The 27682-nt window shown below is 37.2% G+C and overlaps 1 protein-coding gene across 4 annotated transcripts; it reads right to left on the reverse strand.

Annotated features, from left to right (window-relative positions):
- Positions 1-1367: 1367 nt before the first annotated feature.
- SLC38A11 (solute carrier family 38 member 11) lies at positions 1368-27400 on the reverse strand. 4 transcript variants are annotated; one of them, XM_065841275.2, is made up of 12 exons: positions 27076-27400; positions 24037-24154; positions 23538-23612; positions 21585-21719; positions 19804-19869; positions 18172-18278; positions 17720-17799; positions 9807-9877; positions 8710-8871; positions 7072-7184; positions 6289-6420; positions 1368-3326 (listed from the first exon to the last, which is right to left on the reverse strand). In XM_065841275.2, exons 1-12 carry the CDS (start codon positions 27118-27120, stop codon positions 3081-3083), a joined length of 1350 nt encoding a protein of 449 aa, XP_065697347.1. In that variant the 5' UTR covers positions 27121-27400; the 3' UTR covers positions 1368-3080. The 4 variants fall into 4 exon arrangements, with proteins under 4 accessions (XP_065697347.1, XP_065697348.1, XP_065697349.1 ...); XM_065841276.2 differs by lacking the exon at positions 27076-27400 and adding an exon at positions 26169-26786; XM_065841277.2 differs by lacking the exon at positions 27076-27400 and adding an exon at positions 25434-25627.
- Positions 27401-27682: the final 282 nt, after the last annotated feature.

Raw genomic sequence — 27682 nt, forward strand, 5'->3', positions numbered from 1 at the left:
TTACAGAATGACATCTGTAATTTATTCCTTCGGTGTCTAAAAGTAATTTTCTCTTAGTTTCTAACTTCGTTTTTGTCTTCAGCTCATTACTTCAGTATTTGTATGAATTCAGCACACCCAGGAATTTTGGGGGAATTTCCAGTGCTTTTGTCCTTTAGGAAACCACATGTGAAAATTCAGACCTTCCTGAAGTTTTGCTGAGTGCTTGCTGCATGTGATTTTGGAATTCTATAAATCAACTACAGCTTTCCCATGCAGTATTGTCTTATGAAGCACCTAGAATCAAAATTTAGCTAAAAATAAGCAGACAGAGGAATAATCAAATAATCTGATTTCTCTTCATGAAGAGTTTTCAGTCAGCTGTTGAATTCATATGATATATGTACCTGAATCTCATCTTCTCCAAAAGCTTCCTAGGACTGGAGGTCAGAAACTAGAAAGCTTCTACTGATTTCCTTCACTGGCCTGAATTCAAATCCTTTACTTTTTAAAATTTATGCCAATTGTAAAAAAAAAACAAAACAAAACAAATACATCCAAAAAACAAATATTTCAACAGAGTTTCCAGGCTGAAACTCAAGAACTGCTTTTTAAAATCAGATCTCCATGTAACAAAACTGCTATAAAAAACATAAACCTTCTGTGCATTGTTTGTTTTTTGAGTTCTCCTTCCTGCTATGGGAATCTGTTCCGTCTCATGTTTTGCATGAGATTGTTTAGTCTGCCACTTTTTTGTTCTTCTACCTAACTTCTATTCAGTGTTCACACCAGACAGTCCAAATAAATCCTCACATTACATTTAAGTTTTGTTTGCTCCCAAGTCACAAATACTAAATAGTGTCTCTACTAAACAGATAGATATCCTTTCCATATCTGACCCAGATAACATGTGTGATATGACATATAAAGATTTAGTGTGTAAAAAAATATATAGAATTACATCCATTTAGCAAATCTAAGCAATTCTGCACTCCCTACAGAGAGAAACATGAGGAGGAAAAAAAAGTCTCCATGGAGTCCACTGTAGTACATGGGGTATGCTCATCTGACAAACTTTCAGAGAGAAAATACTTTGTGAATGTGTGGAAGTTTGTGATCGATAAGAAGGACACTGCTCTAGAAAGTTAGAAACTGTCTGCTTAGCTCTCATAAGAATGGTAATTGTACATCTGGTGTCCTGAAATGCCTTCTCAGCTGGAGATAGAACTTAGAAGACACAGTGAGTTACACTACCAGCCTTTGATGTGAAAACCCTGCCAGTGAATGCTTGTGAAACGTTGTTCTCCCTCTGCCTGGACTCGCTGAAGCCCTGTCACCACACAGCACCTGGGGCTCTGGCACTCCTTCCACTCCTGTGTGCAGCACAACTCTGCCTGCAGGACTGCGGTACTGGTGAGATCCTGCACACGCTGAGGCCAGCCAGAGCAGCCCAGCGGATTTTAGAAAGCTACGACAAACCCCAGTCTGCTGGATCTAAACTGGTGACAAATATTCTCCAGTTACCTGGACAGCAGATAAATTATCACCCTCAACATGGACTCTGTGTAGGGAAATGAAGGCAAAACAACACTCCCAGTTCTCTCTAATAGCTTTACAACTTAAAAAAAAAAAAACACAAATGAAACAAGCAAAAAACTCCAACACCCCCGAAACCCCAACAATACTTAAAACATTTATTATGAAAGCACTGCTTTTAAAAGTGTATTATTCTTATGAGTATTATCATCATCTAGTGACTCTTGCTTTAAAATCTATTTAGCTAGAAGTCTTGAATGAAATAGCTTTTTCATGCAGGATGAACTGAAGACAAAAGCCATCACCACCCCACTAAGCAGCACAGAAACAGAGCAGCATTACACATCTAGTTGTCAAGGAACGGTTTGCAAAAATGAAGATCACAATAAGGCCAAAACTGACTCAAAGCACACAGTTTCATTTGATAACATTTTCAAAATCCCAGTACTGATATAGAGAATACTCATATTACTCATTCTCAACTTCAAATTACTCGTATTCTAAAGGTATATGTTTATGTGTATTTTTATGTATACATATTTACATATACGTATATGAATTCTTAATATCAAATGAATTTTGGAGAACACAACAAATGACTGAAATTTTACAAACCACGATGAAATCAATAGACACATATTGAAAAGAATCAGAGGACTACAATGATAACCAAGTTTAGAATGTTTTCTTACAGAATTTGCTTAGGCTGCACATGCCTAGCATATAGCAATGTTCAATCCAGTTTCAGAAACAATAAACAGGGTTATAAATGCAAGATGTGTTTGTTATGCACATAATTTTCTTCTCTGTCAATCTTGAATATTTACAAAGACCATTTACTTGAACCTTTCAACATTCCCCTGTGTGGATTTATTCATGCAAAGTCTTTTAATTAGAAGACCACAAATTGTAACAGTTACAGTTGAATTGTATCAGTTACAGTTCAGACAGAATACCAAATTGCTCTTGACTCAAGAGCCAGTACTAGGGATGCTTTCAGCACTAAAGGAAAGTTATTGCGAAATCAAAGAGATAATTAATAGGGGTCTTTCAATTTAACAGCAGAAGTTTAATACACAGCGACCTAGACATACTTCTTTTCAGGACATCAAAAAAGCTCTCATACTACAGTGCGCTAATAAATGTACATTATAAGATTATAAAATTAATAAAAATTAAATGACAGCAATGAAACATAGGAGAGGTTTACATCCCTAAGCATTTCATTCATGGCTTTTAAACAGCATTTCAGACTGTGTTTAAAAAAACAAACAAACAAACAAACACACACCAAAAAAACAAACCAGCTTTTTTTAATAGGTTTGCAAGCTATTCAAGTAACGCCTACTGAAAGGCACCTCTAAGAATTTCTTTTTCAACAGTTAAAAATTAAGTCTTATATTGAAAAGGATTGCAGTATAAAACCAAGTATGTAAATACAGTTATACAGTTTAAAATTCTTAGTGCATATCAAAACACAAAAGGTCTTTGTTCCACTCCTTCAAACTGGTGTGTATAGCTTGCTGCGAGATGCACCTGATGCAGTCTGGAGACTGGAATGCTACCTATGGTGGAAGTGTACTGTTGGGAAAAGAATCATTGCTAGGGAAGCAGTAGAACATTTCTTTTCCATGGCTACATTCCTGGGGATGCAAGACAGTCAAAACAAACCCAACTGTCATCACTAGCACACCGGCAGCAAGAATCAGGCAGGATATGAGGCTGTCTGAATGGTTCCATCGCTCTTTGGACAGCCTTAGATAACACGCTGTTGGGATGATAAAAACAAGTGGGGTAGCACTCAGAACTCCCTGTGTGTGGGAAACAACAATAGAAAAAACCTGCATAAGAATATTTAGATGCGAAGAACAAAAACCTACATTTTAAAATGGTCGTGGTTAGATTGATACAACAGTAAAGCCAGAGAATAGAGCCCTTTCCCAGTCTTGCTCCAAGGAAAATTCTCTTTTCAAAATCACAAATAACTTGCAAAAATATCTGTAAAACTATTTGAAATAATTCAGACTTAACCGCTTTTGCTTTGCTGATCCAGAATAATGTTTTATGTTTCAAGTACTATCATATCTGATTACCAGACATTTCTTGGCTTCAGTTCAAACATAATAGCATAATAGTTCTGCAAAACTTTAACTGATTTAAAATATTTAAGACCATTCCTCATAGGAGTCTAGATATAACACTGCCTTAAAAAAAAAAAAAGGGAGGGGGGAACATCATGTAGCAGTTCAAAGAATTCTGATCAGTTTCTACATTTATGATCTGATTTGACTTCCCTATGAAATCAGAGCTCCTTCTGAGACAGTAGAACGCCTCTTATTAAAAATCCAGCTTCTCTTTAGATGCTCTCTTTGATAGATAAAAAGCACCTGCTTAAATGCTTTTATAGTAAACCCACTGCATATTAACATGAGTTACATGCCAAAAGAGAGCATATTTATGCAGAAATTTTGAACACTTACTTTGTCACATACTTAAACACTATGTTTCAATGTAATTATGGTGAGGTAGTAATCCAGCCTACCAAGTATCTTCACACCATTATTTGTATAAACTTTTGTATCTTTTTATGGTAGAACCTGTTAACAGTGATCAGTACAGAGATCAAAAACAGGGACAAACACAAATTATCTTCATAAAAACTGAGACACTTCATTATGTGAACCAACACAAACCAGGGTCCCAGTAAAAGAACAGCACAGCAAAATCCAGGGACCCTTGGCTCCCATATGACTGAATGGCTTCCCTGGCTACCACAGGGCTACCACAATGGTTTGTGTTGCGTTTTAAAACCAGAAAGCAGGGAAAAAAGTAAGCATAGTCAGAGAAACAGCAGGAAATGCCATCTGTGATGGAAAACCAAAAGACAGCTCTTCTGCTGGACGGAAAGCCTGCTGAGAAGACAGATCACCTTTCTTTCATACGTAAAGACTAATTTTTCTCTACTGGTGGATATCAAGACTGAGCAATCTTTCTAACATCCAACAAATATGTACAGCTGTACTGTCAGATTCTCTCTGAAAAAGGAAAACAAAACATACCCACAAGATATAAGCTACCCCCTCAAATCCCTGGCTATCAACTTCTATTTGTAACTGAATTAAGCTATCAGCTTGACTACTGAATAATTGCTTAGACCTCCCTGGGTAAAGATATTGCACTGATGGAAAGTTTGCATTTGAGTGATTATTTTGAAGCAATTTAATTCCAAATAGGAATCACACATTTTTATTCCTGCTAGAAAGACTCAATGGCATTTCTCTGGTGTACATTTATTCTTAACATATTATACCATATAATAAATGTAATACATACACATATATAGACATATATGGGCACACATAGTTAATTAGGTTCATTATACCAGTATTCAGATATTCGGCTGGAATAGGCATGTGTGTATGTATGCACACATTTAAATACTTTTATTGGTGTGTACATACACGGACGGGTGAATTTTCTGCGCCTTTAATATAAAAACAGAGGGAAAAAAGATGGAAAAAAAACTACCAACAGATGCCATTAATAAGACATTTTAATGGAAACATACATCCTAACCAAACTAGTAGGAATATTGTTTATTTTGAGCTGGTTATAATTTGGAAAGGATCAACTGAGAAGAAACTATATAGGTAACTATTTTAAATAGAAGGTAATTGGATAGCTTATCTGAATAGTCAGACTTGTTCTATAACATTATTGTAAGCATGACCTGCTAAATCACTGCTATGAAATCACTCATTACTGCTCGGTTAGCAGACAAACTGCACTGTAGAGCAGAACAGTGTACACATATCATAATGTACATACAAGTTTGTTCCATCAGTTTTACGTAAGCGTGCAATATATAGCTTGAAATTATCAATGAGTGCATGGACAGGGATGTATGGAGGCCGTTCTAAAGTATTTCTATAGAGAAGCAAAGGCTCCTCCTAAAAAGTTTTCTGCACTTTCTAACTTTTGTATCCCGGAGTACGATATTTCCACATCTGCTTTATTTATTATAAATAGCTGACCTGCACAGAAGGTAAACTGTTAAGACAAAAAAATGTTTATCATAATGTAGACTGGACTTCTTTTTAACATTTGCTTTAATTAAATGTACATTCTGTGCCAAAACAGACTGACATCCTCTGTTAAGTCTGCTTTGGTAACTAGTAGTCTCGGATTCCAGCAGACTACATGGCAGTGCCAGCCAATCAAGTTACTTAATTGTATGAAAACTGGTTCAAGTCAATAAGCGCCTTGTGCATGTGTCTGGTAAGCTCCATCTCTGCTACGAGGTGATATCAGACAAGGGAATGTTTACTGGTAAACAAAGCAGTTTCCTCAAAAAAATCATACACTCAGGTTATGAATTTTCTCAGTTTTGCTCCCTTTTAAGCCCAAACCAGGGAAAATTCCAGTTACTATCCCTGCGGTCTCACTACTACTAGGTCTTTTTCTCTTTTTTTATTTAGGTTTTTTTTCCCCCCTGCCTCTCCCACTTTGTTTTTTTGTCCATTTGGCACAAGGATCTGCCTTAGGATCTGCCCCAGTCTTTAGTAACTTGCCAACTTCTTCAGAAGTAGGGATTAGAGAAGTAAATGCTAGATTCAGTCCTGCAGTACAGTTAGCATGAATATTTTAGTGATATCCACTGCAGATTAAATAGTGTTGAATTACATAAGATTTTCAGTAGAGCTGTGAATTTTTAAGAGTTCTGTTTTATAAAATAGTGACTTATTTAATAGAAGAGTATACAGATTCACTTACATTCAGCTCTAAAACCATTCCAAGGCAATCATACACTAGTGATACACCCGTTGCCACAGCAATGATAACCACTGTCACAACAATATGGAAAACTGTTGAGAGGTTCCCATGAAAAAACACATTGGCAATCACCTGAAACAGAACCACAATTTTAAACCTTGATTTTGCTCTTTATGTTAACAAACAGGTTTTCCCAAATCTTCTAACTTTAGTAAACTAAAGGAATAGGTGAGAACACACCGACTGAACATTACCGATCTTGCTTCAAGAAAACATCTTTATCCACTTCCAAAAATAACTCACAACGAGCATTACCAGAATTGCAAAACACTTGCAAGACTGAATTATACCTGCAGGATTTAGAGTATACTAACTTTCTTCTCAGTTTCCCACTACAGAATTAAAACTACTTACAATTATTTATGGAACAGATGGCTTTCCTAGATGGAGATAGTTTCACAAGCAACACTAGTAAGCATGATAAATACGCTATCTGTGGCTGTTCTCAACATAATAAAAACAGTGGCTTTTATGCCAAACTTGAAATTTTAAGTAGTCCTGACATTATTATTAATATAATATTGGATAATATAATAAATGTAATACAACATTATATTGCCAGAATCTAAACTGTACAACTAGCACCTTCTACTCATTGCATGCAGCAGGACAGGACATGCTGATATTTATTACAGATCAATCATTGACTTCAGCTACAATATGTATTAATAATGGGAGAATATTATTAATCTTTCTAAAACGGAGAATGCAATAAATTCTTACCTCTCTCGTCACAAAACATTCAAGGGGGAAGGTCAGAATTACAGTAACTCCATAACAAAACCTTCCAAATGTAGCAAGGTTGTCACCTCTACAGTAGTTTTCAAATATATCTCCTGAGGCACAGCAAAACAGCAGTTAGTTTGAACTTCATGTCATTTGCCTATTTGCAAATTGAAGCATAAGTTACTGGAGTTACTGTACTAACTGAGACTTTCTGATCCCTTCTCCTGACAGATATCAAGACACTGTAGTTATCAACACAAATTACATCTGGGGAAACTTTCACCTTACCCTACCAGTAGCCATGTTTTTATTTCAAGTAGCATTTATCTTTTAAAAAGATTTTAACACATACACATTAGAGTTTGTCATCTGTTATCTTCCCCTTAACACAGATTCTGTATGACATGCTGGTGTTTGTTTAAATAAATATGTGGCAGATTCAGAAAGAAAGCTTGTATATATAAAAGAAAGGTTTCCTTGAAAAATGCAATTCCTAGAACAACAACAATTACACAAGGAAGACTAAGGAGATACCTCTGGAGAACTGCATTGCCCTGATGGTATCTAATCATAGCTGGCAAAAAGCCCATTATAAATGTATGGATTATTACCTAGCAAATCTTACATCTAAGAACAAAAGCATTGCTCTGGAATTCAAATCATCATCATCTTGCTTAGCGTTTACCACACGAATCTAGAATAATGATCTCTGAGCCACTAGAGACATTGCAAGATAGTGATGAGATGATTTATCAGGTCTTTTATAGTCAATTACCGTCTTATGATTTACAACTTTTATGATCACAAGGATAATGAAGAAGCAAAAAGATGTACTTCAGAGAAAACAGACAGAAGATTTTGAGAAGGGAGACAGAAGGTAAGACGGAACCTGCTTACAGTAGGGTCATATGCTGAGGAATAGCTGCAGTCAAAGCTTTCTATACATGAAATATCTCAGCCTGTCTGCACTTAATTGAGCTACAGTTGCATCTAGGACAGTAAGTTATTCTGCCTAAACAGCACTGGAGGCAGGAAAAAAGGACATGGTAAAATTCCTCTGTTCTCAAGTACATGCTGGTGTTCATCAGGAAAGGGAAAAGCTTGGAAGTCTCCTACAATTTGGAACAGCACTATTAAATAACAGAAAATCTGTTTCCTTATGAAATATATATTCTTCCTGAACAGTAGAACAGCTGTTGTAAATACAGGCACTATCTCTAAGTCAGAGCTAGGATGTTGTATTAGCACAGCCAGGAAAAGATACAGGACAATGTACAGAAATACATATATTCCAGCCACCCTGTAGAAAAATCAAGGTCATTTTTGTTTTTACTGCTCTCTGCTTCTGGATCATGTGGCTAAATTACAGATGTTTACTCCTCAGATGTATTATGATTATGGAAGTATTCAATGGAGACTTTAACCAGTGAGGCTTACACTTCGGAATGTGGCACCTATTGCCATCCTGCTTTGCTTGTTGGGTAACTACAAGGAATGTCCTAACTACTTCTGTCCAAACATAGTATGATTTGGCATTTTTAACAGCTGCTAAGTTATTAACAGCTAAAGCCAGACAGAAAGATAGAAATGTAAGGATTACAGCAAGCTTCAAAATTCAGGGATCAAGTAGTTTACCTTCTGTGTATCCTGTGAAAGTCATATATCCACATGCAGCAAACATGACACTGATAACAACGGCGAGTGAGACAGACACATGTGTGACTCGAGACCAGTTCTTTAATGTGGGTTCTCGCAGAGACCCATATATTAAAAAGCTGTTATGGTTGCAGATGAATGCTGAAACGCACATGATCGTTAATGTAAATGTAGGAATTCATGCATATAAATACATTTACGGAGTATATATTCCAAAGTAGGAGAGACACAGCACAGTCATTATTAAATATAAACTTAATCTTGAAATTAGTGGCAAAGATAAATGGCTTGAACTTTTACTTACTTATTAGATTTTGGTGAAGGTTTTTATTAATCCTGAGAGGATTCTGATTACTTTACCCTAAAACGACATGCCATTTCCAACTCTCCCCACCTCACTTTCCTCTTCCTGCTCTTCTTTTGCTTAAGAATCCTACAGCAGTTTTGAATTTTTTTTTAAGTCCACAGAGTAATTTCCTACTTTCAGACTTCCTCTGACATCCATTGTAGGCAGCAGGAAGCATTGGGAGACCTTAGATTATCACAGTGTTAACAAGAAGTAACGTACCAGCTCCTCCAGGCAGGAACAGGTTTTAGAATGAGGATAATGGAGGCAAGTTGAGATGCACCTGAGTGGTTCATTGTGAGAAATGGGAAGCCACAGGCACTCTCTAGCGAATGTTCGCGTTGCAGTCTAAGTTTTTCCCTGTTAGACGTTATCTGAGAGAATGCAGAATGATTGCAGCCTCCTCAGTTTATCAGTCAGACTAACCGTGTTGGTGCAGGTGTTTCTAGGTGATCGGGGCAGTTGAGCTGAATTCACACACCACAGCACTGTTCCTGCTACAGCGGCAACAGCCTGTAGGGCCAGATGGGCAATGGATGGGGATAACGTCTTAAATGATAACAACTAAATTCACCTATGGATGACTCAAAGTCAACTTCATTTTTTTCTAAACCATCTTAACATGCGTTAAAAAAATTACAATTAAAAAATTCAGTTTCCAAGTCCAAAATACTAAATAATTTCTTAACAGTTGATCTGAATATTGAAAATAGAAGAAAAACTTACTTACCAAATGACATCACCCCAATGGCTTGTACTGCATTTGGTTTTGCAAATGCCCACGCATTTTCTGATTTAGGTCTAAAACAGACATTTGTTTTAGTAGATTATTCTCTTTTCAACTATCACTTATTAAAAATAATTTAAAATACTATGCTGTAATACAGAACTGCTAGTCAGGTCTCCAGAACTCTCTGAAGTAGGCCACAGTGTTGATCAACATTAAGTTGAAACTAGGGACATACTCTTCTCACCTCTGTTATTTTGATTAAAATATTTCTGCAACCAGTTTTTACAGAAAAAAATGTCAGCCTGTTTCAGTGACCAGTTTTGTAAATGAACTATTCAAGTCATCATATACCAAGCAGCAGCAACAGTGAAGGTAAAACTGTTACTGACTCTGAGTAAGGTTATCTCAACCCAAAATCTCTATTTAAAGGCAATTTCTTCCTTTGAATTTGCACATGTAATCCATGCAGTCTAGAGATACATTTTCCTAGGCTACAAATCAAATAAGACTCCTCACCTTTCTTTAAACCTGTTCCAACTATTCCTCATAATAAAGGGATTCTGCTAGTTCCCAAAGGAGCAATAAAGTATAAGAAAGTATACAGAGACTTTTACAATCAGTCAAGAATGTAATATCCCCCACATCTGTTCCTCTAAGATATGCCCACAGTTTTGGACCTGTGGTTATTTTAAGTCTTAGAAGAAGACCACAGAAAACCATCAGCAATCTTTGTTAAAATCCATTTGATGTATGAACTTCCTCTCTGAATAAAGAATTAAAATGAAGGAAAAGAGAAGGACACGAAACATTATTTTCCAGAAATAACAAGTGACATTCACAAGCCAGTTGAACATTATATGCGTAGAAAAAGCAATAGTACAGAGTTAAGAAGCCATCTGCTGCTAACTTCGCTCTGTTTTTATTTACAGGGAAAGCTGCTGCCACCTGAAAGCTCAGCTGTTATTTTCCTGCTGCCCGAGAAAGCAGTAAGACACTCATGCCAGTTCTGTGCAGGTAACAATGGCAGCTTTGTCGCTGCCTCTGTCTGCTGATAACTAACTGGTTTTGACAGCCATAGTAGTAGATGCTATGTTATGTTTCATTGCTTTCAAATGCTTAAATTCCACTCCCACTCACTAGAAAGGAAAAAAAAGACCAAAAAGATGTTGCTGTTTCCCCTTTCAAAATTCCTATCTTACCGTTTCTTGACAGCTCAAATAGTCAAATCTTCCTTTTCTATATTTAAAAAAACAGATTTACAGTATCTAATGCACATTCAGTTCAGACTTAGAGCACCTTTTCAGTTCTTAAGCTGTGGTTGCTAAGCTTTGCTTTGAAGTGACCAGAACCTGAGATTCAAAATGAAGTTCAGTTCTTTGTCCTCAGATGCAGTATATTGTCTTGACTACTGTAACATACTGTTTCTAGTCTTAAGAAAAAAAAAAAAATCAATAATATTCCAAAACAAAAAGAGAATATGGAAAGCTACCATTGCAACTCTTCCATTCTGTAACCACTAGAGGTCAGCTTTGATATCAAATAAACAGAATGAAAATTTGTTTTACACTATTCTTTGGCAACAGAATTTGTGAAAGCCTCCATAGCCCCTTTTCTATTAATAATCAACACTTAGATTATCCAATACCTTATAAACCAAAATATTTTTAAAATGCACAGATATAAAGAATGCTTTTGTCTGAAACATTTATGTGAAAATGGTACATCCTGCACAATAGTATAGCTATATTATAAGTTCCTATAAACACGGATTTCAAAAATGAAATGTAGAAAGCATCTTAATTTCAGTTGAAACTTTTTGAATAAAGTGGCCAAATAATCAACTAAAAGAAAATATCACAGGAGATAGTTTTCCCCCTGTACAGTGTTTGCTTATGCACAAGCAACATACCAAAATATAGCTTTGCTTTATGGATCAATAACAAATCGGATTGGGAGTATTATTTGGGGGGAAAAATCCAAAAGGATAAAATCCTGCTTATTTAGCAGCTTAAGAAAATAAATACCTTCCATCTAAATTCCTTCTAGTTGCAGAAGGCAAGAGGAATTTCAGATCCATAATTTGAACATTTCCAGCAGACTGCAATGGCATGCAATGCACATTGGTACATACGACATACACAACAGCGTATGACTGCTTCTTACAGTAAGTCATATACTACTGCATGTATTTTGAAAAACATTTTTGTACCTTCAGAATAGATGGTTCTCATACAGATGTGATATGTAAAATAAGAAGGGAAAGCAACGCAGAATTTCATTTCTGAGCACTTAGAACTGAATCAACAGCTCTAGAGTTCTGAACATACCAAAAACAAATCATCCCCAAGTCCAATTTGTAAGACATACAGACTTAGGCAAAGCTCCTGGAAAAGTGTGCAGGTGACACAAAAGTGTCTACATAAAATGAGACTTCAGACTAGGAAAGATAAAATTGTATCAGGAAACAGTTGCCGCTCGTTATGGAAGAGCCATACAGTGAATAATAACTTAGGTGAATAAGCTACTTATGTGAATAACATACAGTGAATATAACTTAATAAATGACTGACAAGACAAAGGGCACCTAATGGAAATATCAAGTGTCAAGGTAAACATGCATACATTCATATGATTGCGTGCCTCTGTGTAGCCAGATGCATACATTGGCTGAAAAAGTCTATCACAAGAACACCAGGTAACATGATACTTGTTTTGCTTTTCCAATCCTGCTGCTACTGTTCAAGATAAGAGCTGTGGTTTGTGGGGTTTTTTTTTGAGAAGGGCCTTTCGTCTGACCTACATTGTTGTTAGGAATTGTTAAGGGAAAATTTTAACTACTGTTCATACAAGAACAGCAGTAGCTGGCAAATAAGAATGAATGCCAAAAAGAAACTAGCTTGCTGCTCCTCACTCAGTGTATAAAAACACAGGCTCTGCCTGCATGAACACAACGATTTTTTCATGTTGGAGAAGTAGTTAGATGGAACAAAATGAAAGTTAACAGAATAAATAAATTTGTGATACTAAATGTATTTGTAGAGAGCTGTATTATCATATTAGAAGTTGTAACACAAAGTAAAAGCTGAAAGGTAATAAACTGTGATTCTTGGAACAAAAATAATAAAAGCTCAAACAAAATGACATTCCAGGCAAGATCCCAGACAGTAAAAAGTCTCAGCTGAAAGTAAGACAACAGCAAGATAGATTGACAACGAGAACTGTCCATAGGAAGGTAGTGAACGCCAGTGACGAGCAAAGCCTAGAGGTTAAAAAAATAAGACCCTACCCAGTCTTAAGTATATTTAAGGGAAAGTATAGCATAATAAACACACAAGTGAGTTCAAAAAGAGTTTTGAAAGTATTCATGTTTATCTACATAAGAACAGGGGAAAATGAAAAGAAGAAATGGACCAGGCAAAAGTTAAGACATCCTAACGGGGTAAAAGGCATTTTGCACCCAGATCCTGAGCAAGAGTCAGATAAATTTATTTGGCAGTCTAAGATAGTGTATCTTCTACTTCTTGTAATATGTTTACAGTATAGTATTCCCCATCTTAAAATCCACACTATGCAAAAATATTTTCCGTCATTTATGAAGAAATGCTGCCAAATATAACACAACAGCAGAGTGCATCAGAAGCAAAATATCTCTAAGGAGGAGAAGAGAAACATGCATCCCTGACCTCAACCCAGCTTGCAGGTAGGAAACACTGACTGAAAAAAAAAAAAAAAAAAGAGAGAGTTAACTTCTAGAGAGGAAGCAAAGTCATATGTTTGACAGGGGAGCTACATGTTGGAATGACCAAAGACTTCCATTGTTTTGGATTGAAGATCAGTGACAAAACACCAAGTTTAGGTGCAAATCAGCGGTTAATCAAAATAATCCAAAAACACATGGAAAATTAATTCAGGTTTAATTAAATGATTCAGACACTTAGAAACCTAATTGCTTTAAGTTAAAATAGGTTTCTAGGGTTTGTTTAAACTTTAAGCATTTTAAAATACTGAAAAAAGTTTATAGATGCCGAGTATAACTTCAATCGATTTAATGGAAAGAAAATGAGTAATGTTACATCAGCCTTGAATTTTATATTAACCAAAGTCATCTAGGTTGTTAAAGAACACAGATGAGACAAAGCTATATGTCATCCCCACTTAGTTACAGCTGCTTTAACTCCTCTTTCTTCTTTAATGGAATACTTAGCAGTTCTGTAAATATATGGTAGCTTAGGTTTTATTTTTTAATTTCATCACACATTAAAGTTTATCTTTTCTTACTAATGGATTATTTATATGAAGGAAAGAATCAACTTTCTACTTTGAAGTTATTTTCCTGAACACTTGGTGTTTCATTCCTGTGACCAGCTGCCAGTTGAGTAATTCTCACGTCCTATTTATGTGTAGCAGATGCTCTTGAAGTTTTTCCTAGAGCTTTATGTATTGTGCAGACACTGACATCATGACATTCTTTCCAAAAGAACACCAAATTAAAATTATACATCTTTATAAGCTATATAAAATATTGCTTTTTACAGCAATGAATGTTAGTTTCAGCATTGAAGCATGAAGTTATTTCATGCAGTTTTACCATACTGTACATTTACAGTTCGAGATCATTCTAACCCATTGTTTTTGATCACAGTAGCAAAATACCCAGCTATAAGGAGGTGGAAATAAAATAAAGAATGGATCATCAACATGTATTTTTATCCAACATCTTGAACTACTGAGAATAAACTTTGGGTCCAGAATGTTCATTATGTCCTTCAGGCACAATAATCATATGGATAATATTGACTGAAAGCAAAACTGGGGAAAAAAATAAGGTACCTCAATTTCATATTTGTCATAAGAGGAAATAACATAAATCAAATAATCTCTCAGCATAAATACATTCTTTTCTTTTTTCCCTGAAAACTAACAATAAAATAACATTCCTATAATATCCCTGGACAATCCACTCCACTCCCAAAGCAGATTAAAAAACAAAACAAAGAACAAACAAACAAACAAAAAACAAACAACACCAAAAAGTACAACATTCCAAAGACTTATAATTGCCATTTTTCAGCCTACAGTTTTGAGTACATCACAGCATTAAAAACAGCAATAATGTGGTTCCACTGATGGTCTAACACATTGCAGAGGGGTTCTAGGAAAGATAATATTCCTGTTGTCCAAATAATAGACACAATTTTCAACTACCAACATGAATTGCATTTAAGCAAAAAGGCAGTTTTATCATCCCCAGATAATCTTGTTGTACTTCTCAAAGGGAAGCAATCTTCTCCTTGAAAAACCTAAAGGTAAGTGAAAACTGATTACTACTCAGAGAGTAATTATCAAAGCAGGAAGATATCTGAACACGATTCCAGTGGAACCTGACCTGAGCCCAGCACTTTTTAATGCATGCAGCAGTAACCTGAATGATGGAACAAAAAGTGAGAAGCATCCTTAACAGAAAGCATGAAATTTACAGTTATCACAAGCATGCTAGAGAACAGGGTGAAAAAAAAGAAATATCATCTGAGAAAGCAGTATTAAATTCCGTAGTGACAAATTCTGCAGTTATGCAGGGGGAAAAAAGCCTTAATGAAAACAGAGCAAGGAGGAAACAAGCAAAAAAACCACCCCAAACTTCATGAGAACAGAGTAAAAGAAAGGAAAAATTGCCAGCTCACTGCTCTGTAGAGAAGGGCTTGATGCTTCTCTTAGACTGCAAACCCAAGACATTTCCACAGTGTCACACTGTTTTCCAAAAAGGCAAACATCAAACTAGGTTACATAAACAGGAGCATGGCAATCCCCAAAATATACAGTTGAAAGGGTCCTCAAGGTACTTGGCATGTAAGATACTTCAATCTTGCTCCTCAGTGGGAATACCACTGGCAGGTGGGGCACCATGATCTTGCTTCAGGCAGCCATTGAGAATGATGGTAGCACAGGAAATCAGAAGAGGAACACTAAAGGAACTGTCTTTGCTTAGTCTATAGAAAGGATCACCAAAGGACAAGTTACAGCTCTTCACAAGCGTTTTTTAAGCATTTGAAAAAGCATGAACAGTTTGCTGTCCATATCCGCTGTAGTTAGGCCAAGAAGCAACCAACATGAAATGCAGTAAAAGAGACGTGATACACATTTAATAAGAACTCATAAGAAAAGGCTAGTTGAGAACTGGAATAGGAAATCATGGCATCGCCAAGAACAAACTATGTAACCACCTGTCATCAACGACAGGCACACCATCAGTTCTGCTATCTAACAATGGTAGGGATTAAATATTCTGTCTTGGCCCCATCAAGCCTTTATCTAGGATTGTACAAATTCTTTTCCTATACGATGGATCTGAGGACAGCATTTAATAATCATTATTTTTAAAAAATGTCTTTGAAATCTCCAACTTCTACTGTACTGTAATAAGGATTCACAGTAAATGACATATTTACTTGCTTCATTTATTATAATACTATGATGGGGCCCACACTAAAGTATATTAGTGTTCTTGATTCTCATTGAAAAAAAAGACATGGCATATCATTATACCATTAATTAAATACTAGCAGAAAGTTTTAATAATGAAAGCATATGTCTAACTGTAAAATACAAATAGTAAAACCAGTAAAAACAGACTTTGACAGAATGTTTGTGAGGCAAAAAAAATTTGCAGCTTATCAACTTGCTAGATGCATTTTTGAAAACGAGAAGTATAAAGGCAAAAATGGAAGTCTCTAAAGAATTAAAACGTAAAACTTCAAGAATCACTCAAACTCCAACTCTACTTATTGTAAGAAAAAAACCCCACAGATTCCATAATTTTCCACACATCACAGCTGTTACCATACTATGCAATACATAGCTTCTTCCTTTTCTAACAGGAGATTTTGAGATTACCCTCTCAAATACCCCTTTAACACACAGTATGCAAAACATTCTGCCTCAGAAAGATGGTGAGGGGGAAGTCCCATGCTGTCCCAAGTGCCTCATTTTATGGATGACAGACAATATCATCTGGTACAACTTCAGAAATTGCTATTCTAGTCATCTTCCTAGCATTAAACATGAATGCCCTGCAATTAACCCATATATCACAGCAGTAAGACAAACAAAGAATTATGCGTAACACTGCTGAAACTATCATGGTGGAAGAATCCACTACTTACAGAACGAGCAGAAATACTATATAAAACTATTGCAATAAATAAAAAAGCACATTCAGAAACAGAGGTTGTCATCTTTATTAATTTATCTTCACATTTAAGAGACAAAGAAAAAGGCAGACTTTCTAGGTCATAGAGAAAATAGATTTGTAACACTTTCTTGCAATATATGCTTGTGTGTACTAAACTGTCTAGAACACTCCTATGTCCAATGTTAAATACTACTTTCAGAGTAGGAGCACTGGAAAACAGTTCTGCATACTTATATTGTTCTCTCAAATAAAGTTTTAATAAATAAAGAATAATAAATAAAGTTTTTACTATTGTGTTCTCTGTTTTCATGATTTTGAATACAAATTTTATTATGAAATATATATTAACAGAAAAAGAAATACTCCTAAGATACTATCTATTTCAAGATTGTAAATATAGGCCTTCTGATGATAATAGACAGAATTAAAGATGCCTCAAATGACAGACAACCTCACATGCCCATTCAGAAGCCACTTGGTATTAGCCATATACCTGCAATTTTCAATTAACTGGTAGGTTTTTTGAGGCTTCTTGTACATCTGTTTATGTACAACAGAAGAAGAAAAATAAAAGGATAAAGTAGGTTTTAGCTGTTCAGTTTTTTCAATTATTTATCTCTCCGGAAACAGCCATGTTCCAAAACTGTGCAGATACAAGTAATAGTGAAATACCAAATTCTCCATGATAAAAAATTCACTTTGTGGCAAGCGTAAGAATACTCACACTTGTGGACTGAGTGTTACTGTTCTCACCATCACAATAATCAGTATGACAATGGTTAAAATCAGAGAAATAAGAGATACCTGTAAAGGTAAAAACACAAATTCAGTCAGTAAGCTGCTGAAAGGTTGTCCCTGATATTCCCATTTAAACATTTCTAATCAACAGAGCTCAGCATTTCAAGATCAGGCCTGTATCACCCAGTGCTTTACAATGTGAGTTCTACCGGGAGTAGACGGAAAAATTCCAGCAATTCATGCTGAGACCAAAGTTTTGCTTAAACTATTCCAACCTTTCTAATATTTCTTGGGACAGAAGACAGTCTGAACTTCTAAACTATTTAACATGCTCCAGCCAAATGTAATTTAGTTCAAATACATTAAGTTATGACTCGCACTTATTTTCTAGTGGCATACAGAAAAGTAGGCTAAAACTCAACTGCTGTTGTGGTTTACCTTTCCCAGTTTTGCTATGTCGCGATATAAAGACAGAGGCAAGGTAAAGACGATGGTGGTAAGAAGAATTATGAAGTGGCGATCAGTAAGCACGTTATCTGGTTCAACTAAATAAAAAAAAGAAATAATTTATTTCTCCAGGAAACTAACACGAGGAACAGATTATTAACTTCTGAAAGGCTAGGAGTAACAGACTCTGACATCGAGCAGGCTTTTATCTGCTTTATTCAAGCTAAGTAACACTGAAATAAAGACTAGACCTTAACTAACTTCAAGAAAGCCACACATAGCATGTACACAATCACAAGAATTATAGGAAACTTTGGAAGTCTGACATTTCTACAAATAGATCAGTATGAATTTAATTCATCATGCCAGGTTTGATGCTGGCAAACTGCAAGTAAAACATTCTACTACTTCTTTCTGCTATTTACTCTTCAGGATTTTTGACACTGTGTGTTGGCATCAATTACTGTGCTGTTGACGATAAGCAAATTCTTAAAGAACGATCCCAAAATAAATTAATGTTGAGGTTTCTTTTGAGCACCTTTTTTCTTGCTGTCAGCTGGCTTCCACTTGCAAAACACAGATTACTGTGTGAAGGCAACAATAATGTTATAATATTCCCTGCAATCAGAGGCATTTATTTGTACAACTGGTGTTTTTTCCAAGCCAATGACAACTTACAATAAAACATATCTCAGTTTCCAGTCAGACTACCACAAATCATGGGCTTGAAAGAAAGTTTCCTGCATGATTATGGCTGGAAAGTGGCAATTGACATGGAAAGTGTCTGTTCAGTTCCCTCTATTCTTTGGGAGATTGTAATGCTTTCCCACCTCTTCCAGGCAGGCATTCTACCAGTCACTTGAAAAATACATGCCATGCCGGGGTCTCCTCCTATTACAGAAGTCATATTGTATATAAATCATTAGGTATTTACTGTCACTATCAACCTGATCAGGTATTCACAGAACAACAGTGTGACAGTTAAAACTGCATCCACACCTTGCAGGCTTCACCTACCAAAAATTATAGTCCTCCTGTGGAAATCAAACAGTTCATACAAATACTGATTTCCACTTCACTGCAGACATGTTCTTTTTAGTTTACTTTGCCAGTGAAGAATGTTTTAACTTAGCTGGCCTCGTGATAAAGTAGATGGCAAACATGCACATAAATTGCTCCACTGATTCTGCTGTGAAAACTTAACACCACAGGAAGTGTAACAAGTGCATGAGCTAAAAAGCTCAAAAAGCCACATCTGGTTTTGCAGTGAATATCTAAGAGAACTGAAAGTTACATATGCAGTTCATGACCAACTATTACAGATATGCTTAAGTATTAAATCCATTATATTACAATATTTGCGAGCTATCCAGAATTCTTCAATAGATAAAGTGCCATTTCAGTATTCAAATGATAATTAGAGGAAATATCTAAAAAAGATGATGAAATATTACGATCTTGTAAATATACCACTGTGGAAGACTCATTCTATTTGCTTAGTATTTCACTGAAACATGTGGTCTCTTCACTGACACTGAGTTCAATGATAACCAAGGACAGGATTCATAGTAATTATTTGAGAAAGCCTTATCTAAAAAAAATGCATTTTTAAATGCATCTTACCTCCAGGAATTCTCTGAAAAACTTTAGTTAAAGTATCTCCTGTTATTATGTTGTAACTGATCATAGCTTGAAGAAAATAATATTTTTGTTAGTACAAGTCAAATATGAAATATTTGATAAACATTTAATACACATATTTCATAGACTTCAGGATTATAGACCAGTATCCCTTTTACATGAATTCTGGCCAGCACCAACAACTTCAAAGTTTCAGGTTTCAAACAAAATTTTTAAAAATTCTTTAACACTCCTTATATTTTATACATATATATTTAAAACAGGTACAACCTAACTAAGAATCCAGTGTGATAAGCAAGACTGTTGTGCTGCTCTGCCATCTAAATTCAGAAGAGGAAAAATGGCTTTTAAAAATTGTTTGTTTCTAACAGCAGTTCTTTGTAAGTTTATTTTCAAATTCCTGTTTCTATTTAATAAATGTCATGTGTTAGTCTAATAATCCATCTCACAATTAATTGCACAGGACTTCCTAGTTCATGTAAAACGTTAGCAAAATCTTTAATCAAGAAGAAAAGAGGAGAAAATAGATGAAGACATCAGATATTGACATCCATTCCTTCTTCTCATTAATAAGAACTACAGCCATAACATTCATATTTCATTCTTATCTCATTCTACACTAAAATGTGTATATCTGTGCGTGTATACATAAACATAAATTATATTTATATACACATGGTCTTCACCATTTAGACAGCATACATATAGGCACTGACCTTAACTAATGCATAAATATTCACTGTTGTGAAATTTTAAGTCATCAACACTACTTATAGAAACAAGTTCAAGCACATATGTATAACTAGTTCCATGGCAAAGATGGAGATCGTTACAATTCTTTTCCATTTGCTCTATGAAGTAGTAATTATACTCTTTTTTTAAGTCAACATATGTATCATTGTTGCTTGCAGTAACAGTAACTTGACTCCCTTGAAAATCTCAGCTACTTGTAATAAATTCAGACTAATAATTACCAAACTAGGAATTTTGGTCTGGGACTCTGTGATCACTGAGTCCAGACTCAGTATCTGAAGTTACAACCTCTTGCAGCCCCATGTGTGAACATATCAAGCTTATTTAAGATTTGATTTCAGGCTATGAATTTATTTTAAACTTCTGGTCTAATTCCCACACAGATTATACCTGTTTGCTCTCTTACTAGTTCTTCTTCAAAGGGGTCTTGACTGCCCAGTTTCCTAGCACCTCATTGTGCACAAGGCTGAATTAATGCTTTTAAAGAGCAATGACATCACATAATATTCAGGCAAGATCTGATGAGTGGCTTCTCCAAAGACAGCAATACTACATATTTGGAAAAATATTAATTCAATATACTTCAATATAATATAGAATATTATATATATATATACACCATATAATTCAATTTACTCAATATGACAAAAGTCATATTTTTATTTTGTTTCAGGAACATCAAATCTGTGTTCTGTTACTCATTTTAGAACAGAATCTCATCTTTGCTATTTCTCATAGCTACTATTATTGCTAATTCTTATGTGTGCGATTGCTAATTTCTCTGCTATGACATTTCAGTTCATTTCTATTATTCTGGTCCTCCAATTCATTGAATTCTTCCCCAGTCATTCTTCAGAAAACACCAAATATTTTTTTCTTTTTTATAGGAAAGAAGCCTATACAATGTATTCCTTACAGAGTTCTTAATATATAATCAGTGAAAGAATGAGGTAATGTGAAAAAGTTCGCTATTTATAATACTTAAATGTTTTTATTTTATGTGATCTTACCAATAAACGGATATAAAAATTGAAGAGTTGAAAGAACCAGATAACCTACAAGACCATACGTTTTTCTGACCAGCTCTTGATATGTGTTGGTACTGGAGAGGTTTCCTCCTTTAATCAGTAATATAATGGAATAATCTGTTAAAATATAAAATTACTGTTAAAGACAGTATGAACCAACTTGTGGTTAGTTACTGATCATCTTATTCACTCCTTAAAAAAAGTCTGTAAAAAGAAAAACAATGACACTGAGAAGAGCAGGGATGAGAAATCTCAAAAGTGATCTCAATCCACCAACACCATCATATTCATATTCAGAGGACGTTCCATCTTTCCTGGCTCCGGACAGAAGAAACAGACTCATTTTCATTGGTTTCCAGCATGGTCAAAGGGAATGAGAACTGTCACAAGCACCAGAGAATAAAAATTAAATTAATAATGCAGAGGGCTCCAGAATGGATGGAGCATTTGATTATATCCTGAAAGGGAGTAAAATGCAAAGACTGCCTGTGCCATGGTGCTAGAATTCTCAATCACTTTACGCAGCTATTTATTCAAGATTGTGAAAGATAAAGCCTGGTTAGTATTTTGTGTCTTCTTCATTGTTTACGATAAAGTATTAAAAACATTTTTATTGGATACTTTTAAAACAAAATACATGCATAGTGATTTATCCAGAAAACCATGAAGCAATGTGCCTTGAAACAGATGTCAAGGCAGAATTAATTCCAGATTGAACCCCAAGATTTTATGAACAAGTTTGAAACACTGCTGTTATGTCAAGCTATAATTTAGTATCATTCACAAAACTTGAAATAGAGTTATCATTAAATAACCTAAAATTGTATTTGTCTGTCAATCTAGGGCTACACACAGTAACATTCAAAAACATCCTCCAAAATGAAATACAGTGAGAATTGTTAAATAACAGCTATTTGCCAATTATTCAGTAAAACCTAGGGAAAATAGACAGTAATGTTACATACTTAGCCTGTATTTTAAGTGCTACAAGTCAGAAAGTTGTAACTCAAGTTAGAATTTGATTGTGCAAGATATACTGAGCCACAGCTTTAAAAGAATAAAATGCACAGTTTAGTTCATGGGTTCTGGGCCTATGGCTATAAAGTCTTTAAAATACTTAGAAATGCAAAAGACAAATCAGATTCTTACTGAAAAGTAACTGGAATTTCTGAGCTATGTGTATGACGTGATTTCATTAATGTATAATACCATCAACCACAGAGAAAATTTTACGTTCATAACAAACATATTCCTTATGTTGTATTGTGCTCCAGTCAAACCTTGATCATTTATGAAGACTCTTATATGATATTTTAAGCAATGAAAAGCATCAACTGCTGCACAGCATATGGGTAACAGAATTTATGCCATTCATGTTGACTTGGTTTGTCATTTTAAGACTTGAATCCACAGTCTTTACAAAAAATTTTCCTTGATGCCAATGGATTTATGCTTATTTATCATGTGATTTCAAAACTTCTCCCTTTCTGAAACTAAATCTGTTATTTTTTTGATGAATGACAACTAAATATAATATTCAAAATCATAGTACAACAAAGGTTTTGATTCTGTGGGATATTTTTTAAAAGTGCTATACAACCCACTCAAGGATCAGTCTCTTAATTAGGGTAGAAACAGTACAATGAAACAGGTGATTATGAAGCACAAATAAGAGCTATTCTTCCAAACGTCACTTTGACCTAGTCTAAGAAACTAGGCTTTGCGAAAATAAAATGCACATAAAAAGCAGCTTTACAGGTTGTACAGCATAATTCTCTACTTTCACTAATCTGCTCAAGGGATTACTGAGGTAAGGAAAACATTTGTCATTTTTATTGTCATAGATAAACTTGTTTAAGATATCATTAAGCTCAAGATCAGCTAAACTTTGCAAGACTAATTTTCACTTTACAATAAAAACTGCTTTTAGAGTACCTGTGATACAGGCAACCACAAATAAAAGCAGTACTCCTAGCGGAAAACCGGCTTCCTTCATTGAATATGGCAATCCTGTAAGCAAGAGGAGGAGAGATTATACAAGAACCTTTCCAAATACTTATTTGTGACGATGAAAACAAAGAAATATTCAGATTTTTAAAAATGCTATCAATCTCCCAAATTGGGCCAGCATGCCTAACAACCTCACAAAGACCATTTTTATTTGACAAAGTGTTGCCCAGATATGAAGGTCAATGAGCACCTGCCCAGACCGTTCTCTCTGATCACTATGGCCAAGAGGCTGTAGGGTATTTATTACTGTGAAACATGACCTCAGCTGACACCTCTGCATTTTTGCATAGTAAGCAAATAAAAATAGAGAAAAATCATTAGGAGCAGCAGCAGAAAGTAAGACAACAGTCCTATTCTCCAAACCGGATAGTTATCCATGTCGAAATAAGGCAGAACACAGGACAGTGAAGAAAAGTGCACTTACCTATAATGCCTGATCCTATGATGGAGTTGATAATGTTGAATCCAGCTGATGCCAGATCACCATTTCCTCCTTTATTCTTGGGCTTACCAACGAGGGCTGTTCGGTCATCTGTTTCTGCCTATTTCAGGAAGAAAACAACATTATACGTGAGAAACATAGGTGGGAACAAGGATTTTACACATTGTCTATTCAAGATTTAAAAAGTTATAGACTCAGATTCATAGAAGTATTTTGATAACTAAATCCCATTTTTTTCTGTGAGAAATCAAAGGGGCATTAGGCATCTAATTCCTGTATAAGTCTGACCCATAATTAATTATTCTCTGAAAAAAAAAAAAGTGGAAAGGCAAAAATGTATTTTAAATTAAGTCTTATAATTCAAAAGAGGAACATGCATTTAACGAAGAAAATGCCTGCCTGTGTTCTACAAAAGCAAAGCATTATGTACTTACCATGAAAATAAAACCACTATTTCTGGATGCAGAAGCCTATTTAACATATATAACAGGTAGTACAAACTCAGATGCTTGTCACTAATACTCCTGGAACAAAAATTAAATGACTGATAAACTGAAGCCACCTGTAGATAGTGGTATAAGTTGACAAGCATAATAGTGCCTCGAGGAGGGCTACATAGATAACTGGAACCTTTAATCCTTAAGCAGTACTAACAGTAGAAGAGTAATACTGACTCAGATATATACCAGTATAGCCTGGCATCCCATTGCTGAGAAAGGATATGGAAAACACCTAGGGAAGCTGTCACGGAGGCACCCCGAGGCTAATTTAAGGGACAACAGGGTCCAAAACAACTTTTATTAAACCGGTGAGAAACAGGGTTTTAGCACTCCAAAAGTGACTTAAATATAGGTTCGGGTATCAGTTGAGGAAAATTATTAAGGGGCAGCAACTAGTACAACAGGTGGTCCACAGAGTGCATGCACGTGGCTTCACCCAAAACAATGCCAGAACCATCCCCGAGTCCCAGAGGAGTACACACTTGCCTGAATACGGTGCGGGATTATTCTTAAAGAGATACAGGTAAAGCGTACGCTCGCGATTCCGCGAGGGTAAATTTATAATACACTCGCAATTCTGTGAGGGTTAATTTACTTACACGTGCTTATGTGGAAGCACGGGAGGAAAATACACTCGCGACTGTGCGAGGATAAATTTATAATACATTCGCAATTGTGCGAGGAAATAAAGTTACACTCGCGATTGTGCAAGGAAATAATTTAAAGTACGCGTGCAAATGTGCACGGAATAAAGTTACACTCGCGATTGTGCGAGGAAATAAAAGTTATACGTGCTTGTATTAAGCACGGGAAGTTACACGTGCATATGTGCACGGAAAGGATAAATATACTCGCAATCCTGCGAGGGGTTTTACTCACACCCGTGGCGGCAAGGCAAGCGGGGTCTCCATCCCGGGGAGGGGGGGTTTCGGCGGCAGCATCTTCCTCGTGCTCCGAGAGACTGGCGACAATGGGCCCAGTCTTGACGAGAGTCCCGTTTTTGTACTGGCTGATCAGACCTGACTGTAGGCATTCTAGAAGCTTCTCTGCACCCCCATACCGTGTGTGGGGCGCCCCTGAAGCCTCCAAACATCCCCCACACTGGTCACAGGTGCCCAGCGGCTCACTGGGCCTCGGCACTCCCTTCTCCTAATGGCCCTGGCCAGGGTGCTCTGGGCCAAACAAAAGAAGCGGTTAGCCTCAAGTAGCAGAGAGAGGGAGATGTGCCTACTCCCTCCATACTGAAGGAGGCGGGGGGAGAGAGGGGGGTTTGCATTCTGCCACAGAAGCCTATAAGAACATGAAAAATAGACAGCACATCATTCTCCTGTCTCAGCTTTCATCACTTTCTATACCCTGGACTTCCAAAAGCAGATATGCTCTTGGTGCATCACATCCCTTAATGGATTGTTCCTTGAATTTGCCCATTTTTGAAACCACGTGTATTTTTTTAGCATCTGCAATGTCATAAACCAATGAATGCCACATCTTAATAACGCAACATATGAAGAGACGTACTTTTCTTTGCTCTGAATCTACCATTAAATATTTCCACTTGGTGACCCAAAAATGTTTGTAACATCACAGACAAACCAATCACAATTTCCTACTTACCCATGTAACATGCAGTTTTATAGGTAACGTTCTCCCTCAGCTGTTTCTCATCTAGACTTAGAGGTGCTACACTTTTATTTCACCACTCATTTGAGCAACAGAAGCATCACTGTCATTGTCTCCTGAAATTTTAATGCTCTCTGCTACTTACAGCACAGTACATGTGATATTGCACTGGACTAGAACAGTCCAGTTGCCTCTATTCAGTTGGTACAAGAAAATGAGCACAGTGTGCACTCTATAGCTCAAAGTCTCTGTCATTAACCCTGGTCCCTTCCCCACTTGGAAGAGACATATTTGAATTGAAAAAAAAGGACAAGAAACAGAAATTGTGACGGGGTGAAATGGCTCCTGTGTGAAGACTGGCGCTTTGAAGGTGCACTTGGACTGCAGACAGGGCGGGAACGCCTGTTGGGAGGCACGCTAGCAAGCAACGCAACACGGACCCAGGACCAGCTGCGGGCCATGAGGCAGCCTGGGCCAGCCGGTATCCTATTCACAGCGCTGGGTCCGCTGGGAGAGGAGGTGCTCGAGTTCTGGTCCCCAAGCGAGACTGAATTTTAGCGGTGCCGATCAGCCACAGTTTCCCTGCCTCACGCGAACAAGGCCACTCTGATTGCACCTATGAGTCTTTCTTCCCCATATAAGTTTTGGGAAAACTGAACAGAGTGGAAAAACCCGCAGCCGCTGCCAGCCCCTCACAGCCAGCCGCCCGCTCGGGACGCCTCGCGCGACCGCTCGCGGCGAACCCGCCAAAAGCGGCCGAGGCGCCCCCGACCGCCCGCAGCCCCATCCCGCCCAACGTCCCGCGACGACGGGCCGGGAGAAGCGAGGACAAGCCCGGCGCAGGCCGGCGGAGAGCCTGACACCGCACCCCTCCTGCCGCCGCTGATCTCAGCCCCGGTACCTGATGAGCAGCGGCCGGCAGCGGCTCCGGCCCGCCGTGCTCCATCGCCGGCTGCCCCGAGGGACGTGCGGCTCGTCCCTCACAGCGCCGCCGGGCTGCTGCGGGGCGCCCCAGCTGCCCTAGCCCCACGGGCTCTGGTGAGCCAGGGAAGGGAGCAGTGCGCGGTGGGCAGCTCCTCCCGGGCGGGCGGGGAGCGGTGCAAGCTGCTTTCACACGGGCTCGGGAGGGTCCCGCGGCACCTCCACGGGCTTTGCAAAGGCAGGAGCTTTCAGGCCTCAGTAGCCCGTGCCCGGCACTGTGTCCGCACAGAGCCCTGTCGGGCCGGGCTGAGGTACTGCGGGGAGGTCGGGCCTGGAGGGGGCGGGCGCCGCCTCGAGACCGTGAGGCGTGAGGGGGGAGGCGGCCGCTCCTCTGGTCTGTCGGTTGGAACTTTTCAGAAAGTGAGCGCTTCTGCCTTGTGTTTGTGAGACCCCCGGTTTACAAAACGCTCATCTAGGATGAGCAAGGAAAGCTTTCTCCGTAGGGTGTTGTGAAAACCGGCTCCAATGTTTGTTGCTGCTTTTCAATATCGGTGTTATTGACAAGGCTTCGCTACCCCAGTTGTCGG

The sequence above is a fragment of the Patagioenas fasciata genome, chromosome 7 (assembly GCF_037038585.1).
Source record: "Patagioenas fasciata isolate bPatFas1 chromosome 7, bPatFas1.hap1, whole genome shotgun sequence".
Lineage (NCBI taxonomy): Eukaryota > Metazoa > Chordata > Aves > Columbiformes > Columbidae > Patagioenas > Patagioenas fasciata.

Excerpts from the sequence above, each read along its gene's own strand:
- SLC38A11 (XM_065841275.2), bottom strand. The coding sequence starts at position 27,120 with ATGGAGCACGGCGGGCCGGAGCCGCTGCCGGCCGCTGCTCATCAG. Across the intron at positions 24,155-27,075 it reads TGCCGGCCGCTGCTCATCAG|GCAGAAACAGATGACCGAAC; the intron begins GTACCGGGGCTG and ends TTCCTGAAATAG. Across the intron at positions 17,800-18,171 it reads ACATAGCAAAACTGGGAAAG|GTATCTCTTATTTCTCTGAT; the intron begins GTAAACCACAAC and ends TTACCTTTACAG.